This window comes from Triturus cristatus, chromosome 12 (genome assembly GCF_964204655.1).
Source record: "Triturus cristatus chromosome 12, aTriCri1.1, whole genome shotgun sequence".
NCBI lineage: Eukaryota > Metazoa > Chordata > Amphibia > Caudata > Salamandridae > Triturus > Triturus cristatus.
Window position 1 is genome coordinate 91,795,548 of NC_140595.1, and position 17,498 is coordinate 91,813,045.

At 44.5% G+C, this 17,498-nt stretch overlaps 1 protein-coding gene across 2 annotated transcripts in view; it reads left to right on the forward strand.

Annotated features, from left to right (window-relative positions):
- Nucleotides 1-17,285, forward strand: part of SYT11 (synaptotagmin 11) — a 115,147-nt gene extending 97,862 nt beyond the window's left edge. The window contains exons 3-4 of one of the 2 annotated variants that reach the window (XM_085637415.1): nucleotides 5,046-5,166; nucleotides 14,203-17,285. In XM_085637415.1, coding sequence (XP_085493541.1) covers nucleotides 5,046-5,166; nucleotides 14,203-14,513 — 432 coding nt within the window. In that variant the 3' untranslated portion in view covers nucleotides 14,514-17,285. Of the gene's footprint in view, nucleotides 1-5,045; nucleotides 5,170-14,202 lie in introns of both variants that reach the window. The other variant, XM_085637414.1, reaches the window with a different exon arrangement.
- Nucleotides 17,286-17,498: the final 213 nt, after the last annotated feature.

Genomic DNA, 17,498 nt, shown 5'->3' on the forward strand with positions numbered 1-17,498 from the left:
ATATCTCTAATGTCAGCGCCGGTAAGGTCCTTATGTCTTTCAGGTTATCTCCTACACAGATGACACCCAAATAGTGATTTTCTTCTTGAATAAGATAACCTCAACCCAAGAATGATTCTGTACCAGTATGTCACTCCAGTAGCATCCTGGATGAAAGGCAATTGCCTGAAACTCAACAGTGATAAGGCAAAAGTCCTTCTGTTTGGTGGTCAATCTTCAGTTTGGCCCACCACCTGTTGGCCATCCAAGCTGACCATCCCCACCCGACCACTACTGCCAGAAATCTTGTTGTATTCCTTTGGCTGTAAACTAACTTTTGTCCCTCATATCAATCAGAATGTTGGTTCATGCTTTATGTTTCTCAAAATGCTAAGAAAAGTAGTGTCCAACTGCCAGAGTCTGCCTGTAAATTGACCAGAAAGTCTCTCATTATCTCATATCCAGGCTATGGTAAATCCCTATATTTGGGTCGTCCGGAATGCCTTACAGCCGCCTTCAAGCGGCCCACAGAGCTGCAACCTTGATAATTCTAAAACTTCACCCTCCCCAGTCTGTGGCCTCCGACGTCAGAGAGCCTTGCTGGCTCCGTATTCTGAAGCAGTCTGTGTTTAAAGAACTGTGCAAAGCGCACCGAGCCGTTACAATGTAGGACCCACATATCTCAGATTCAGAGTTGTTCCATATCATCCTGCTCAACCTCTCAGATCAGCCAACGCCGACCTGATGCGATCACCTCTGGTTAAGAGAACTAGGAAGATTGGCCGATGCTTCTCATTTCTTTGTTCTGGACTGTGGAAAACCTTACCCGCCAGTATGAGAAACACTAATTCCTTAACCCTCTGCAGGAAGTAACATAAAACTTGCGTCTTCATGCTGTCCTATGTTCTTGATTAGCGATATTCTATATCCCATAACTGAAGGATGCTGTTTTGGGGAACAGCGTGACTTGTAAATAAATCTTTTAACATAACATAACACAGACTTCCTTCCCAGAAACCTCTTGACCCCCAGGGACCTGGCTCCTAGCATCCTTTACACCCTCGGAATGATGCTGATCAGCAGTATTAATGCCACAGGGACTCAGCTCGCTACAGACTTTACACCCATGTGGAGCATCTGGTCATCATCTCTTAGGCCTATGTTTGAGCTGCCTCCCAGCCCTCAAGTGGAACCACAAGGTTTATCCTCCCAGCTACTTTGGGAGCTCGGTGAGTCTATACCAACATCTTAGGGCTCGTAAGAAGCTACAGACTTGCATATCTTCTTTTAGGACCTCATGCAGCTTCGACCTTGAATGCTTCGAGTCCTTTCCCACATCTGTTGATCTGCATACTGTGGGCTCACTCATAGTCTATGTCCACTATCGCGGGGGCAATGCCAGACCTTCACTCAACATCCTTTGGGCCCACTCGTAATCATCATAAAGTGCCCACCCTCACTGAGATACTGTCTGCCACCATTAATGTCTCATCAGGATCTCTGTCCACCATTGTGTATTGCTATACAGACCTTGTGCTATTTTTTGAGGTTATGTGGAGTCTCGGACTGCCTTTATTGTAGCCATGTGAAGCTGTTACCGAGAATTATTTGGCCTTACTCTGTACCACACTAAGCTTACATACCCACAGCCTTGTATCTGCAAAGCCCATGCACAGCAAAGAAGAAGCATCTTTATTTAGAGTCCATTGGGAGTCGTCATCGAGCATCCATAGGGCCCATTAAGAGCCACTGCCAATCATCCATTCAGCCTGCACACCACCTGCTGCACAGAAATCTTATGACCCTCCTGGAGCCACTCCAGTCCCATGGGCACTGGCGATGCTGTTGCCCAGTCTTCCCCCAGACCGTCGCAGAGACGTTATGCTGCATCATCCAACCTATTCAGAATGCCATCCAGCATCAATCAGGCATGTGTGTACCCTCGGCTTTATCTCCTGCAGCTACACCGAAGCCCTCTCCTTCGTATTATATGAGTCGGGTTAGGGTCCAGAAGCAACTTTAATTACCATCTCTGGAAGTCAAAGGGTTAATTAGATGTGGGTATTGAATCAAGACTAAGGGCTGCCTGCTCTAGCCTACCGAACCAAGTGGCAACTTAATGCCTTTTCCTGCCTTCTCTCTGGAAACTAGACAAAGATGGGGTTCCGGGTGGTCACTGTCAAACCTAGATTTCACTGAGACATCCTCGGCCTTTATACTGAAATGGAGATTCAGTAGAGGCAGACACAGGTTTGACATAAAGCAATATCAATTATCCCCAACCCACCGGACTACTCTGCACACTTGGGCCAAACAATGTACTAATGACCTGCAGGTTGGCAGGTCCGCGAAGGGCTGAAGATAAAATACCAGAGTGTACTATTTTGTGTAGGTTTGCACACTGTCACAGATGGATACCATTCACCCTGGTCAATATTGTCTATCATCACAACCACCCAAACACACTTTTAAAAGCACACCATACAAACAATGTGGAAATACAAAGAAATGCCAGGTCGATTGTGAGCACTTTATAAATTGTCCGTGATATAGCGAATAGAGGGTACTTGCTCCTCGAGTGATGAATATAAAAAAGGCATATTCCTCCCAAGTTCTATCAGTGGCCACCTGGCATCAGTTCAGTCCATCAGCTGGTATGATGGGGCTGGTGGGCTACACTTTGGACATGTCCCAATCTCTGCAGGGCCTATTCAAACCTATCCAGTGGAATGGCATATTTTCAAGCCCACAATGGCTGAACATAAGGCAGGTCTGTATAATGGTAAAGAGAGCAGAATGGCAACTTTTTCAGACATTTGAGAGTTTTTGTCACTGAGGCACTGGCTGCTCAGCCTCCTTTGAACCTGCAAACAGATGCTGCCCAATGACACGCGGACCCTGGTACATCTGGCAACCAACATTTGAAACCATCCTTTGGGCCTATACCGAAACCCAGCCCACCGTGCTTCCGGTTTTGGGGAAGCATCTGCCCACCATTGTTTGAGCTTAGACCAAATAAACAAAGCCTCTGCCAACCATCTGCTAAGCTAACAGAACTCAGTGTGCCTTTCGTTCCTGATGGAGCTGCCACACTGCATCCTTTATACTGTCATCCAGTCTTTAGTCCATGCTTTCGTCCAGTGCACATTATTGCAAAGTATCTTTAGGGAATGATTATTTGTAGCATGCACTGGGCAGTGTGAATTGCTACTTCATTTGAGCTCAAAAGAGCCTCAACACCTTTGGGTCGCGTGGAAGAATCTCCCAGCATCTTTTGGGCCCTCTCAGTGCTACATACCACCATGGTTTTAGCTCATATGGAGGTGTGTCTCCGCTTTTTGCAGCTAGTAAAGATCCTTATGGGAACGCAATATTATATCTCCTGCTGGCAGTGTGGGAGCTTTCACATCTAATCAGTGGCAAGCTTCTTTCGGAATTATGGAAGGCTCTTTCCAGCACCAACTGTGTCAATCAAGCTTTATAGGCTGGAATAGTTAATCCTGCCAATCTGTACATGAATGATTATCCAGTCATAAGTGTGATTATTTATTCAGTACCAATCCCCATGCAACCTCCAGGACTAAAACTAGATAGTTACGACAGGAACCGTTTTAATACTGAAACATTATCGTGTGTAGGTTTTAAAGACTGTCAGATAAATAAAGACATGCATACATAAATCCTTTCACTGAAAACTTCAATAGCACTGTAATTATGCCGTTCCTTCACATTTAATGGAGCAGCAGTGTATGAAGGTGTGAAGATTTTCTTTACCAAGCCCCCCACAATTTTGATGATACTAATACTACAAACCATGTTTTGAAAAGTTTTCACCATGTTAGTTTTCATGTTAAAATCTAGGCTTATGATGCTATTTTAAGTTCTATCGAGAAAAGGGAGATCAGGATTCACCCACTTAAAAAGTAATGAGGAAAATGATCTTAAAGTAATCTTGTTAGAAAATAGCAGATGCATTTTAAGCACAGATAAGCGCTCACAAGGAAATATTGTGTGCCTTCATAGTAAAGCCAACAAGGGCATAGATGTATAAAAAGTGTATCAACCTGTAAACCTTTTGTTGGCTGATAGTCAGGATTTGCATAAAATTGTGGTTGCCTTAATAAACACTTCTTCGCCCCTTTAAAGATCAGAAGATTAAACTTTCCTTAGCAATGCCTGCCATACTCCTGTAATATGGGGCGCTTAAGCTGGGCTTGGAGAAAGGACATTTGTTTTGAAACATTGGAGGCCTACACTTTGTGTTTTTTACTGTTTGGAATTCTTCTCAACCTTCCCCAGTAGCTAGGCATTGGCAGAACATAGCAGATGCTGTGGATTTACTACAGATCTCTCTACTCTGTAGGTTTACTATCATTCTCGGGGCTCTATGAACTTTCCACATTTCAGGCCTCTATTACCATCCCACACTCTTGCTCTGTATGAATTTGCCACAGTAGTATCTTCTCTGGTTTACGAGAATCTGCAAGTACACTGAATAAACAAAGTCTACACTCCTTAAATTTGCTGCAGTTCTCAACACAGTGAATTACCAATAATTTTACATTTGTGAATTTATCCCAGTTTTTCAGTCTGGGGATTAAGCCCAATCATTGACACTAGGGATTCATTACTTGGTAATTCACTGTGTTGAGAACTTCAGAAAATTTAAGGAGTGTAGACTTTGTTTATTTGCCTAGTAACATATTACAATTATACAAATTCTTAATAAACTCCAATCATGCGCACTGTGAGTTTACCCTGTACATAGTTTCAGTGAACTTAGAATATTTATCTGCTCTGTATATCAGCCTTAGTTTTTTTACTTGTTAAATGTACCCTATTTATGTTCAGTCGTATTTTATCACACTCTTACAGTCTGTAAATTATGACAGCCCTCTACTTTTCATGCATTTACCACCTCAGCGAATGTAAGATAATCTATTGTAAATTTGGATATGGACATGGATACGCTGGTTCATTGTTATTCATGATGTAAGAGTGTACGTCATGTTCTGCTGTTGCTTTAAAGTTCTGCGTCTTACTTCTTGCCCATTTCCTGCCCACAGAAGAGTGTAAGCCGCGGAGAGCTGCAGGTGTCACTGTCCTACCAACCGGTGGCGCAGAGGATGACAGTCGTAGTGCTCAAGGCCAAGCACCTACCCAAAATGGACATCGCTGGTCTCTCAGGTAGCAGCTATTTACTCCAACTTGCCTGGTGTAAACACTTTTACTTATGTTCCATATTACGCTTTCACCTGTCACGTGCAGTCTCTACACTTGAGTAACTTTAATCACACAACAGGCACATCAGTCATGAAATCCTGTCTGAATTCGAGTAGGATGTGGCGTAGCTTGGGCGGGTCCACTGGGGCGGTTGCCTCGGGCGCAAAATTCTTAGGGGTGCAAACATTTTAAAAATATTTGCCTTGCCCCGGGCGCTGGCAACCTACGGTATGCCGCTGCTAGTAGGTGTAATGGCTGCATTTGTTTTTGGGAGGTGAAGCTTCGCAAGAACATATTTTCAGACATGGACTCTCCTATGAAGAATTCCATAATTTTCCCCCCGGACAGTGCATGTGAATGATCTGAGGGGCTGGGTAAGAGGGCTGGAAATACGTTAATGGGATAGTAGGCAGACGCCATAGAACTCCACTACTAGGTGGCGCCAGATTACAACTCAAGGCCTCATGTATGGCCATGTTCATGAGAGATGGAAGATGCAAAAATACCAAAATGTCTTTGTGTCTGGGACCCTGTAAATACCTGCACCACAGCTGTTACGAGTGATTAGCAGTTCAGATACATCAAAATCTCAAACTGAATCAGACTCCGGTGTGTGGTGGGAACCGCGGACTCCGCTAGAAGGACACTCTGGACTACCGAAAGGTGCTACCATGCCATACTAAAGGCATATAGTGTGCTATAGCATTGCCCGATTATAACATGTCAGACACTGCCGCGTCATGTTCGCCAGTAATGGGAACGGACTCCTCCACAACCCTACTAGCTTGGGATGGAATATTCTGTTTTCCACTCAGCCCCCTTGCCATTGACTCTCAGTAAAGCCTGGAGAGGATTCCATATTTCAAGTTGAGGGGAAACATTACAGAATTTTCATTTTCGGTCCATATCACAAGCTGTCCGTATTACAAGTAGTCCGTACCACACCATTACATGCCTGTAATATCACAATGTACGTTTTCATTGCTGTGTAGTGAATATTCCGTGCACGCAATATAGTCTAGTGAATAGGTCCGGACTGGTGATCCTGTCACTCGCATTTTCGCACTGGGCTGCAGGCTAGGGGGTTGCCTTCAGAGCTGATGACTGTAGCGTAGCCCGAATGACAAGGGTCCTAGTGCAAGAAATGAAATGAGCCCCCTGGCTGCTGTTTGAATGATAAAATACTGCAATAATCAGGGTTCGGTGGATCCCTCAGGGCTTTGGGCCACGATGCCACTGCACCTGCTGCATCAATGGAAGCTACGCACCTGGCTGATGAGCAGTGGCGGTCCGTGCAGGTAAGCGCGGTGCGGTGGTGGGAGGGTGGGGTGTGCGGGGCGGAAGTTGACAGATGACGGAATAGAGAAAAATAAATAAATAAATCCTATACTGTCGTCTGTCGACTTCCCCGCCCCACCACGTTTACCTGCACGGACCGCGGCTGCTGGTGAGCTGCCATGGCCCAACCATAAAAGTCTTTGGCCACCTTCAAGGCCCGCGGCTGGTTTGAACATTTGTGCCAGGGCTGATCATGGTTTTCTAGTCAGGCTGCGCTTATGAATGTCGCACTATCATGTGCAAAGTAGGAACATAAAGATACCACAACATGCAAGTAATTAACACATCATCATGTTCCGATAGCATGGCTCTGTCAGTGTGTGACACCATCACATGCAAAAAAGAAAATAATGTTCTTTATATTAAATTATTATAACTTTGTGGGATAAAAGTGCGAGCTGGGCAAAATAAACTCCCAGGGTTCTGACTTTGAGAGTTGGTACGGGAGGACGATGTTTGGATGCAAACAGTACTGTGTAGTCACCTGCAAGGAATTTCATGCCGGGCCCATCAAATAATTAGTGACTGATATTATCCAGTTAGTGTCGCACGTCATGATACGAATGTCAATATCACACCACTGTATGCAAAGAATGTGATGTTGTCAAAATCACTTCATCTTGTGAATCTAATAACTTGAGGTCAAATTCACACCGTGTGCGGAGTCTTGCAGTCAATGCCACAGTATCACAGGCGCGCCTCTCCCTGTATCCTTCCCCCCTGCCCTGGACCCCAGTCTGGCATCTTTCGAAGCCACCAGAGCCATCTCTTCTCTTCTTGTGGGCATGTTTTTGGGACTTGGGTAATCAGAAGCAGGGCTGGACTGGGGAACCAAAGCAACCCTTCAAAAAATGAGCAAACCCACCGCCACTCATCTCCTTGCGCAATCTCTCCATCAACCTATCCATTCACTCTCTCACTCCCCTCTTCCCTTTCTCTGATCGCCCTCTCTCTACCTTACTCCTCCCTCCATCTCTTTCTCTCTCTCTTGAAGGCTTCCCATGCCCGCTGCAATTAGCCTTGAGGAGGCGGGGAAAGTGACAGAGGCACCAGGAGCAGCTCTGGGCTTTCCAAACCGGCCTCCAAGGGCTCCGGCCCACTGGGGAAATGCCCAGCGAATTAAAAAGCCTTCTCGACCCGAGTACAACCATACTACACCAATATTGAACCTTTAACACACCAATGTGGTACCTCTAGAGCACCAGTGACATACCCCTTGCGCACCTACTGAATTCTTGGAATTGTTGTATTGTAATTGTATTGTAATTGCATTTATATAGCGCTTACTACCGCTAACGAGGCGGCAACGCTTTTTCGGCGAGTAGCACGCTACTCTGGATACCATGAAGGATTAGTTTTGAATTAGTATAGTGAAATATGAAAGTAATTTGAGTGGTGGATATGTTAGTCAGTTATTTGGATTCAGAAGGATAGTGGAGGGATAGACGAGGGGAAAAGGTTTGCATTTATATAGCGCTTGCTATCCCTGGGATAAACCAATACCAAACCAATGGCTTGCAAGCCCGTGCTCTACGGTCAGCACTATACCTGGAGCACTGCACTACCGAACCCATAGCCTGTTAATATTGCACCTTCAACACACCAGTGCGGTAGGTACCTGTAGCGCATCAGTGATGTATGCCTAGCACAAGAATACCAAATCCATAGTTGTACCCATAGCACAGACATACACTCTATTTACAACATACCAGTTCCAAACCCGTAGCCAACCAGCCAGTGCTGTGCAGCTAGAACACCCATACTATACCCAGAGCACAGCAATACTGACCCGTAGCCTGCCAGCCAGTGCTATACAGCTAGCACACCAATACTATACCCAGAGCACAGCAATACTGACCCATAGCCCGCCAGCCAGTGCTGTACGGCTAGAACACCCATACTATACCCAGAGCACAGCAATACTGACCCGTAGCCTGCCAGCCAGTGCTATACAGCTAGCACACCAATACTATACCCAGAGCACAGCAATACTGACCCATAGCCCGCCAGCCAGTGCTGTACGGCTAGAACACCCATACTATACCCAGAGCACAGCAATACTGACCCGTAGCCTGTCAGCCAGTGCTGTACGGCTACCACACCAATCCTATACCCAGAGCACAACAATACTGACCCATAGCCGACTAGTAGCACCGGTAACATAGGCGTGCAGTACCCATATGGCCCCTGACACACTAGTTATGTACCCCTAGAACACTAATACTGTACCTTCAGCACATCCTTACTATACGAAGCGCACCCCAATACTGTAGCCATGGCGCATAATTGGTGAAACACAGCTTAATACACTAGTGCCGTATTACTAGCACACCAGTGCTGTATCCTCACATACCAGTGCGTTACAAGTAGTACCTCAATATCATACCCGTGCGTGGAGAAAGACAGTGGCCTCGTCATGTCAGTCCTCGGGACGGGGCGTTACAAGTTAGCTGATTCCAGCCACCAGCGCAGAGTGACCTGGGACCCACCAGCTGCTTTAAAAGTGGTCAGCCAGGAGACAAGAAACACTCCTTACGCTCACATCACAGACTGTCCAGCAGGCATCCTGCTTGGCCACTCGCTGGCAGGCATGTGGTGTCGGTGACAGTCGGGCAGTCACAAGGCCCTTATTGCGAAAGGAGCGTAGTATAAGTTCACACATCAAGAGACAGTCACAAGGCGATTCGTGTGCAGGTAAACTGCCACAGTGTTGCACGCTGCATGACAGAGAAGCATCCTAAGGCAGAGACATCACCTTTGGTGCAGAGAGAAAGCCTTATCCCGGCACTGAGCACAGATGCAGAGTCCACCTGGTTTTAAGATTCCCTACACCTCGCACATTGAGGGATGGACATAAGCTGTATACTGAGAGACAGGCAGAGAGAGAGACTCTCACACCTTGCACATATTTATTTATGCGATTTTATATAGCGGGTACTTTAACCAGAGGTGTCAGAGCGCTTTATAATAGATCAAAGTACATTACATCAGACATTACAGGTAACATGGTAGAGGTGAGAAGATAAATGATTGCTTGGGTTACGCAGAGTGATGGTTACATATTTACAAAATATAGATTCACTAAAAATGACACATTGCAGACTAAAGTTAGAGCAATTAGGGTTTCAAAAGCACATATTCCAGCGATGAAGCGGAAAGACGAACTAGTTCTCCAGTGAGGAACATGAAACAGTCAGAGAATTATTGGTAAAAGTGTCTTTGGAAGAGAAGGGTTTTAAGGTCCTTTTTGAAGATGCACAAAGAGGTGGTAGTGCGGAGGTATGGAGGAAGTGAGATCCAAATTCTGGTTGCACTACCAGAGAAAGATTGCGCCATAAGTCTTTCCCTTTTGAAAGTCGGAGGTTCGAGCAGTAGGTTTTCAGCATTACGTGAGGGTCTTGATCCACCTGAAAGTTTGAGTATGTTAGCTTGATAGCAAGCGGTGGAAGTATGAATGGCTTTATGGGTGATACAAGCAGTCTTAAGTACTGACCTGGCTTCAATAAGAAGCCAGCGAAGAGTTATCAGCGTAGGCGTGACGTGGTCATTTCTTTTGGCCCCGTAGACAAAGTGCGCAGCTGAATGAAGAATGGATTTCAAAGGAGAAAGGTGGATCTTGAGGAGGCCTGCGAGGAGTGAATTACAGTAGTCAGGCCTGGAGGGTACCAAAGATTGAACAATGTTTTTCAGGTCGTGTTCAGAAATGAAACATCGGATACCCCTGAGAAGGTGAATTTTGTAGCATGCATTTTTGGCCATGGTGTTGATTTGGGAATGGAGGTTCAGGCTCTTGTCCAGGCTGCCTCCTAGGGATTTAGCACTATCAGCTATGGTAGGTTTGCTGTGGAGAATGTTCAGATTATCCATCCAAGATTGTACAGCAGGTGGTCAGTTTGAGGTAAGAAGAAGCTCAGTTTTCGAAGGATTTAGTATTAGGTAGTGAGATGTCATCCATTCTTGGATAGACTTGAGGGTGGTGGCGAGGAGTGAAATGTCATGAGCCGAGGACACCTTCACGTAAAGTTGGGTGTCATCAGCATAGAGGTGATAACATGATCCCAGACTTTTGTAGTAGTTCTCCTAGAGTTTCCATGTAGAGATTAAATTGGATTGGAGCAAGGATGGAGCCTTGAGGGACACCATGATCAACCGCCTTTGATGTTGAGAGGCAGTTTTCAATTTTGATCGTTTGTGATCTGCCCGTGAGGTATGATTCAAACCATTCGAGAAATATGCCTTCTAAACCAATTCAATGTTTTAGAGTGTTGAGAAGTGTGTATCAGTTTACAGTGTCACATAGACAGACAGATGGCACCGTGCCCCGGATGAAGACAGACAGCTGTGACCCTTCAGGTAATCGAGAGACAATCACAGTTCTGCGGACAAACGGCTAGTTACATAATCCTAAAGAGACAGTCACAGCATGCATGCTGCGAGGGAGCTGGGCACCAGGAAATGGCACCGCACAGTATGGCCATGTCTGAACTGCGGTGGTGGAGTGAGCTAAAGAATGATGATGGATTAAACCCAGATCAGTTGAGGGGGGGTGAGTGCTTGCAATGTTCAACACTCCGTCCATCATCCCCTTTGGTTTTGCACTGCACAGTACAAGACAGCTATTTCGACCTTTTAGACCATAGAGACGGTTACATCTCTGCACACCAGCAGACAGTCATAGCCATCATCACACCAGAGAAAAAAACATACAAATATTAGAGGGTCACAGACCTGGCCAAAGCAATGCTCTCTGTGCGACTACACACAGTCAGTCTTGGCACTGTGACTCTCCAAAGCGAAAGTAGCAGCTTCTTAACCTACTGGAGGCAGTCGCTTCTGCCTTCAGCAGCAGAGAATCAGTCAGAGCTAGACTAGGTTTAAAGTGCATCTGGTAGGATGCACGGTCAGCGCGTAGCAGGCACCATCTGGTGCACCATTGTGAGGGCTCTCCCTTGCCCTGCATGCAGCAACTGGCCTGCCTTCCTGGGTGGGCGTCGGAAGAGCACAAGTCTTTGCATGCTGTTTCCAAAGGAAGGGAGCCGTAAGCTAGCTTCTACAGAACTTCAGCACGGCCAGCCACGCACCAGGACTGTGGCCTTGCTCCCCTCCATGTGCCGGCAGCATCACAGCCCCTCCAGCCCACTAACATACATCCCAGGGAAGAGGTAGGGCTGCAGTCAGGAGAGAGAGATGACCTGATGGTGGTCACAGGGGTCACAGCAGCCACTCCATCACTAAACCCCATTAGCACCAAACCAGCCACCACACTCTCAGCTTCCTGGGGTGGTTGCCCAATGCCCAGTAGGGCCAGTCCAGCCCTGATCAATGGCTTGTGAGCGGTATGCATTGTTGATAATGTTATTTACCACCAATGGGAGACTGGGCTCCTAAATCCACGTCATGTCATGAATATTAAACGAATACCTCCAACCAATATGCCATCAATATTACACCATCACGTGCAACCAGTATAATGTCATCAATATCACTCCATCATGTGTGACTAATAACCTGATGTCAAAATCAAACTGTGTACAGATAGCATGTAGTAATCACGTCCATTCATTTCACTTCATCTGTGTTGGACTACCATATGCAACCGATATTATACCATCAGTATTACACCATCAGATGCAACTAGGGTCATCAGCAAAATCACTTCTTCATGTGCAACTAATAACCTGATGTCCTATTCACACAATGTAGTCAATTCTACACAATCATGTGCATGCATTTCATGTAATCAATATCATACTATCAAATGCAACCAACATAATCGCATCAATATTACACCATCACGTGTAACCAGCATGTCATCAATATTTCACCTTGAAATGCAACAGCATCATGTCATCAATATCACCCCATCAAATGCGAATAATAACTCCATGTCAAACTCACACTGTGCAGATATCCTGTAGGCATCGTCTCGTAAACATGCACACCCATATCACATCATCAGTGTTACCCCATCACATACATCCAGTTTATTGCACTATCACATGTAACCAGTACATGTCATCAATATTACATCATCACATCTAACAGATATCATCATCAGTATTTCTTCGTCAGCTATAATCAGTATCATGTCATCAAGATTAAACCATTACGTCTAACGATTTACATGTCATGTGCATTACACTATAACATGTAACCAGTATCATGTCCTCAACATTACACCATCACATCTAAAGAATATCGTGGAATATGTCCTTACAGCCAACTGCCTGCTGCTGAGGGCTATACTGTTTGTTAAAGGCCTTGAACCTGAGTTACAGGTCTGAGCTGCAGTCGAGGGCCTATAATGAGGGAGAGGGCCTTTAACAACCGGCATGACTGGAGGTTGAAGGGTGATAAGGCTATTATTAACATTTAACCGACTAATGGTAGAATTTTCTAAATTAAAAAGGGAGAAATAGAAAGACAAACATTGGAATGTTGGAGCAGAAGGCTTATACCGGCCATTATAAGCTCGAAGGTACTCCATTATCGTCAATGGAGCTCTCTACATCCCAATGTTGTAATCAATATTATTCAATCACATGTTACCATTATCATCTTATCAGAATTCCACCATCACGTCTAACAAATGTCACGTCATCAATATTATACCATCACATATAACCTGTATCTTGTTTTCAGTATTACACTGTCACGACTAACCAATGTCATGTTGTCCATATTAAGCCATCACGTGGAAACTGTCCCATGTCATTAACACACGCTTCTTAGCTGGTCAGTCTTTCATGCTCAGCCCACTGGTCTAAGTGACCATCCCAAGGCACTGCCTCAGATCACATTATCACCCCCTGTACAAATATTGATTCCAAGACAGAAACGCGCTAGGAATACTGTCATGCATGAAAGATGCTGCATCACATGACCCAGTGAAACAAAGTTTTCAAACACAGGTATATCCCTGAAGAGGTAACAACTGTAAGACATAGTACATGCACCAGAAAACTGACTAAAATGTAGGACCAAGTGCAGTTGGAGGATCTGTTATGCTTCCATCTAGCAACCATCATGTCCCTACAATTCACCCTTTCTCCATGGTCTTCATTTCTTCTTACCAAAGACAGTTCCTTAACCACATATTGGAATTGTTGGCATGGTCTAACTCCGGGCAGTCTACACTCTCCCACAGCAACTCCTGTTATAACTTATAGGTACTCTAGAATCAACAGGAGTGACTAGTTAGTATTTCCACCCAGCTTCTTAGCTATGTGTCCCCATCATGCACAGAAACCATAACTAACATTCCAATTTGCCTTTTCCCTTCTCATGCAACCGAAACCTTTTTTGGCTATGCAGGCATTATACAATACTGACTTAAACACGAACATTAGAGCAGGCAGCTCTTCATTCATTCACTAATCCCTTCACTTAGTTACCCATTCGCCCAGCCATTAAATCCCTATTTCACACAGTCACTAAAACAGCAACTCTAGCATTCTTGCCTCTTACTTCCTCCTACTTTCGATCTGCCCCTATCGCATTTGCTGTCATTCAGTACCTGTATCTAGCACGCTCGTCTTTACTCCATCTATTTCACAGTCGCATGCATATATCCTCACTGCTTCTCTCGTTCCTGGTACACATTGCCAGTGTCTCTAGATCTGTGTCATTGGTCTTCTTTTCTCCCCCCTCTATCCCATGCAGATCCCTATGTCAAGGTCAACGTCTACTATGTCCGTAAGCGCATCGCCAAGAAGAAGACACATGTCAAGAAGTGCACACTCAATCCTGTTTTCAACGAGTCCTTCATCTATGACATACCTATGGAGCTGCTGCCAGACATCAGCATCGAGTTCCTGGTCATCGACTTTGACCGCACGACCAAGAACCAGGTGGTGGGTCGGTTGATCCTAGGTGCTCATAGTGTCACCGCTGGCGGCGTGGAACACTGGCGGGAGGTTTGTGATCACCCCCGCAAGCTGGTCGCCAAATGGCATAGGCTCAGTGAATACTAGAAGTGGAATAGGGTGCGAAGGGATCCCGGGTGGGTTTGGGGGGCAGAGGGTGCCCACGGCCCTCTTGTATAAGAGACTTACACCTTGTTTTAGCTGTAGATGACTACTTTATGATGCTGATCCTCTAGTGATGTGATTCCGCAGGGGTGCTGACGTTCAAAGATGCATCGTTTTAAATAATTAAAAGAACAAAAAAAAAACACAGACTTACATATACTAACAGTATAATCACATTATTGCATGCCGATCTACCCAGTGAGGATTTGTATAAACAACCAATGTCAAACAACCGATGTTCGCGATTCTTTGTCACTAAGGTTGCTGACAGTCCTGGGCTCTTCTTTTACATGCCATTGTAGTCTGGCAGTATGCCAAATTGGTTGAATTGAAGTGATCCAAGACTTCACTTAAAATACATTACTCGTGTGACTGGATACATAGTGTCCCAGTTGCATGAAGACCGTGGATCATCCTAGTTGTGCACTCCCCACACTGATGACGACACTTAGTGTGCTGAGATGTTCTTGATGCATTTTCACTCAATCCTAGCCCTTAATCTGCCTTCATGTGCTAAGTGTAACTCTTTTTGGTCTTTTTGTGCCAGTTTGACTTGGTCGTCATCAGTGCTCGACATTTCTTGTCTTGCATGAGGTCTACAAGTTTGCATTAGCTGACTCGCTGCCCTCGAATTTTCTCTTTTTCAAGTTGCGTATTGGAAAAATCAGAACAATGATTGAGCAACAGAGAAAAGGAAGAGATGTTAATGCTGTAGTGTACCATGTTCCTGTGGTCGAAATATCGATCTACACCGATATCGTACAGGAAGCAGAATTAATAGTAAATCTGTGCTTACCTTAACAACATTTCGGAAGAAGATATTTCTGTTTTGATATATCTTTTGACATGCTTGTGTGGTACTTGTTCGGTATATGTGTAGTATCCCTTTGGTATATACGTCTGGTTGCGATACACATGTAGGCCGATATTTTCTGGATTGAAAATGTGACGCACAACATCAAGTGGGGAATAGAAGCAAAAATGCTGTGCATCAGTTTAGGCAATCAGGAAATATCTCTCATTAGACCGAGGTCTCCGAAAGACCAAAAAAGCATGGACCAACCGGTACGAACTGGACATGTGGGTGACCTCACCCTAGTTATACTGGGGTTTTTGGGTTGCCATTTTGTCTCTTCGTTTTTGAGTTTACTCGACTTGGACGACAAGCTATAGATTGAATAGTATGTTTTTTGTTACAATCTGCATTGCTTCACTTCTTCATTAGAGGTACATAATTTCTTATTAAATGTTGCTAAAGTTAGTAAGGAAAATTCTTCATGTCCTGGAGGCCCTGAAGTAGTTAATGGGCTGTAACTTGTGTAACAAAACAAGTAAGCAATATGATCAAGTGACCGCAGCAGCAAGCAAGTAATTGGACCTGGCATTGTTGCAGCGACTGCACAAAAGCATACCTCTACACCTTTTAAGTCTCCCTGGTGTGTGAGATAAGATATTTATTGGAGAGGGTACCTTATTGAAAACAAGAGTGATGAATAACAATTTGTAGAGTGAGGAAGGCTTGGAATGGGCCAGTTCCACTGATGTGTATTTGAGGAACCTTCTTGTTTGGAGGATGATCATGAATTCGAAGACAGCTTATCGGGAGGTGTGCGTAAAAATCGCAGGATGAATTATCTGATTTCCTTCCTGGTACCTGAAGAATCAAACCCACTGCATTTGGTATATATGCTATTGGCAAATAGTTGTGTCAATGCTCTAAAGGTGTGGGGATGTTACCAACACAGAACAACGTACAGCACATACTGCCAGAGGGATCCTCAAGCTCTGTCAAGCGCTTCTATTTTACAATAAAAGTAAAAAATCTTTGATTACTCTATTGCGTTAGTTTTCATTCACTTCTTATATCATCAGTTGACCATGATGTGGCTACAGAAATAAGAGCTAATCTTTCTACACCGCACAGCACAAACTGAGTTGCCTTTTGGCACTTAGATAGTTGATGTTCTAATTAACATACTCAGTCGTATTTTTTTCCAACCTTGGAAGGGTATAAGGCTGAGAAGGCAATACCAGGAATTCAAACTATGACTTTGGGGTTTTAACATTAGCGTTGGGCGCATTCATCTACTGAGCATCTTACTATGAATTAATCTACTGTTGTTGGAGGAGCTAATGCACGCTCACTGAACCTGTTTTGCCAAAATATCACAGAATATGTTGCCGATAGATATAGCAGATGCCCCAACGTTGGATTTATCATTGACTGTATATTGGGGAGTAGTTGTTGGTAATAAAATGATTATTCAAAAAGTTATATCTATGTATCAATGCTGTAAGTCATAATATCCAAGCAAATGTGTTCTAATTCCAATCCAGATTGTACTCTAAACATCCAATACTGTTAAAAGAATATGTTTTTTAGGCTATCTTTCAAAATGGCAGAGAATTTGGACAGTTTTGCCTCTTCAGCCGCCACACTCTAGTTTCACAAGAGCTCTGCCCTAACGATGGAGATGTCAAAGGTGGACGGAGACCGCCATGTTCTATTTCCTTCCGTTCATTGCTCTGCGGTGACCTCCAACTGGATAGAACATCTTGAACCGGAAGTGTACATACATCTGTGTTTCCTTGTTAAGATTTTGATGATATTGTTTACAGTGTTCTGTGTGAAGTGGCATGAGGCCCTCATTAAAGGGCAAAGCCCACCATAAAAGTGTGTAAATAAAGAAATAAACCTGACGTTGACAGTGAGAAGGTTCTCACAGACGAGCGTTGGTTGTCGTTCTTGCCACTTTCGGACTGCCTAAGAATGTTGATGAACTGCTGAGTCACCGCTTTGTGTTTAACTGTTGTTAGATGGTTGGCATAGGTAGAAATCTTATTTTATTTTATTTTTAAGGTTTTATATAGCGTGAACAAGACTCTTGCGAGTAACAGAGCGCTTTACAAGTCATAAGAGTAAATCCA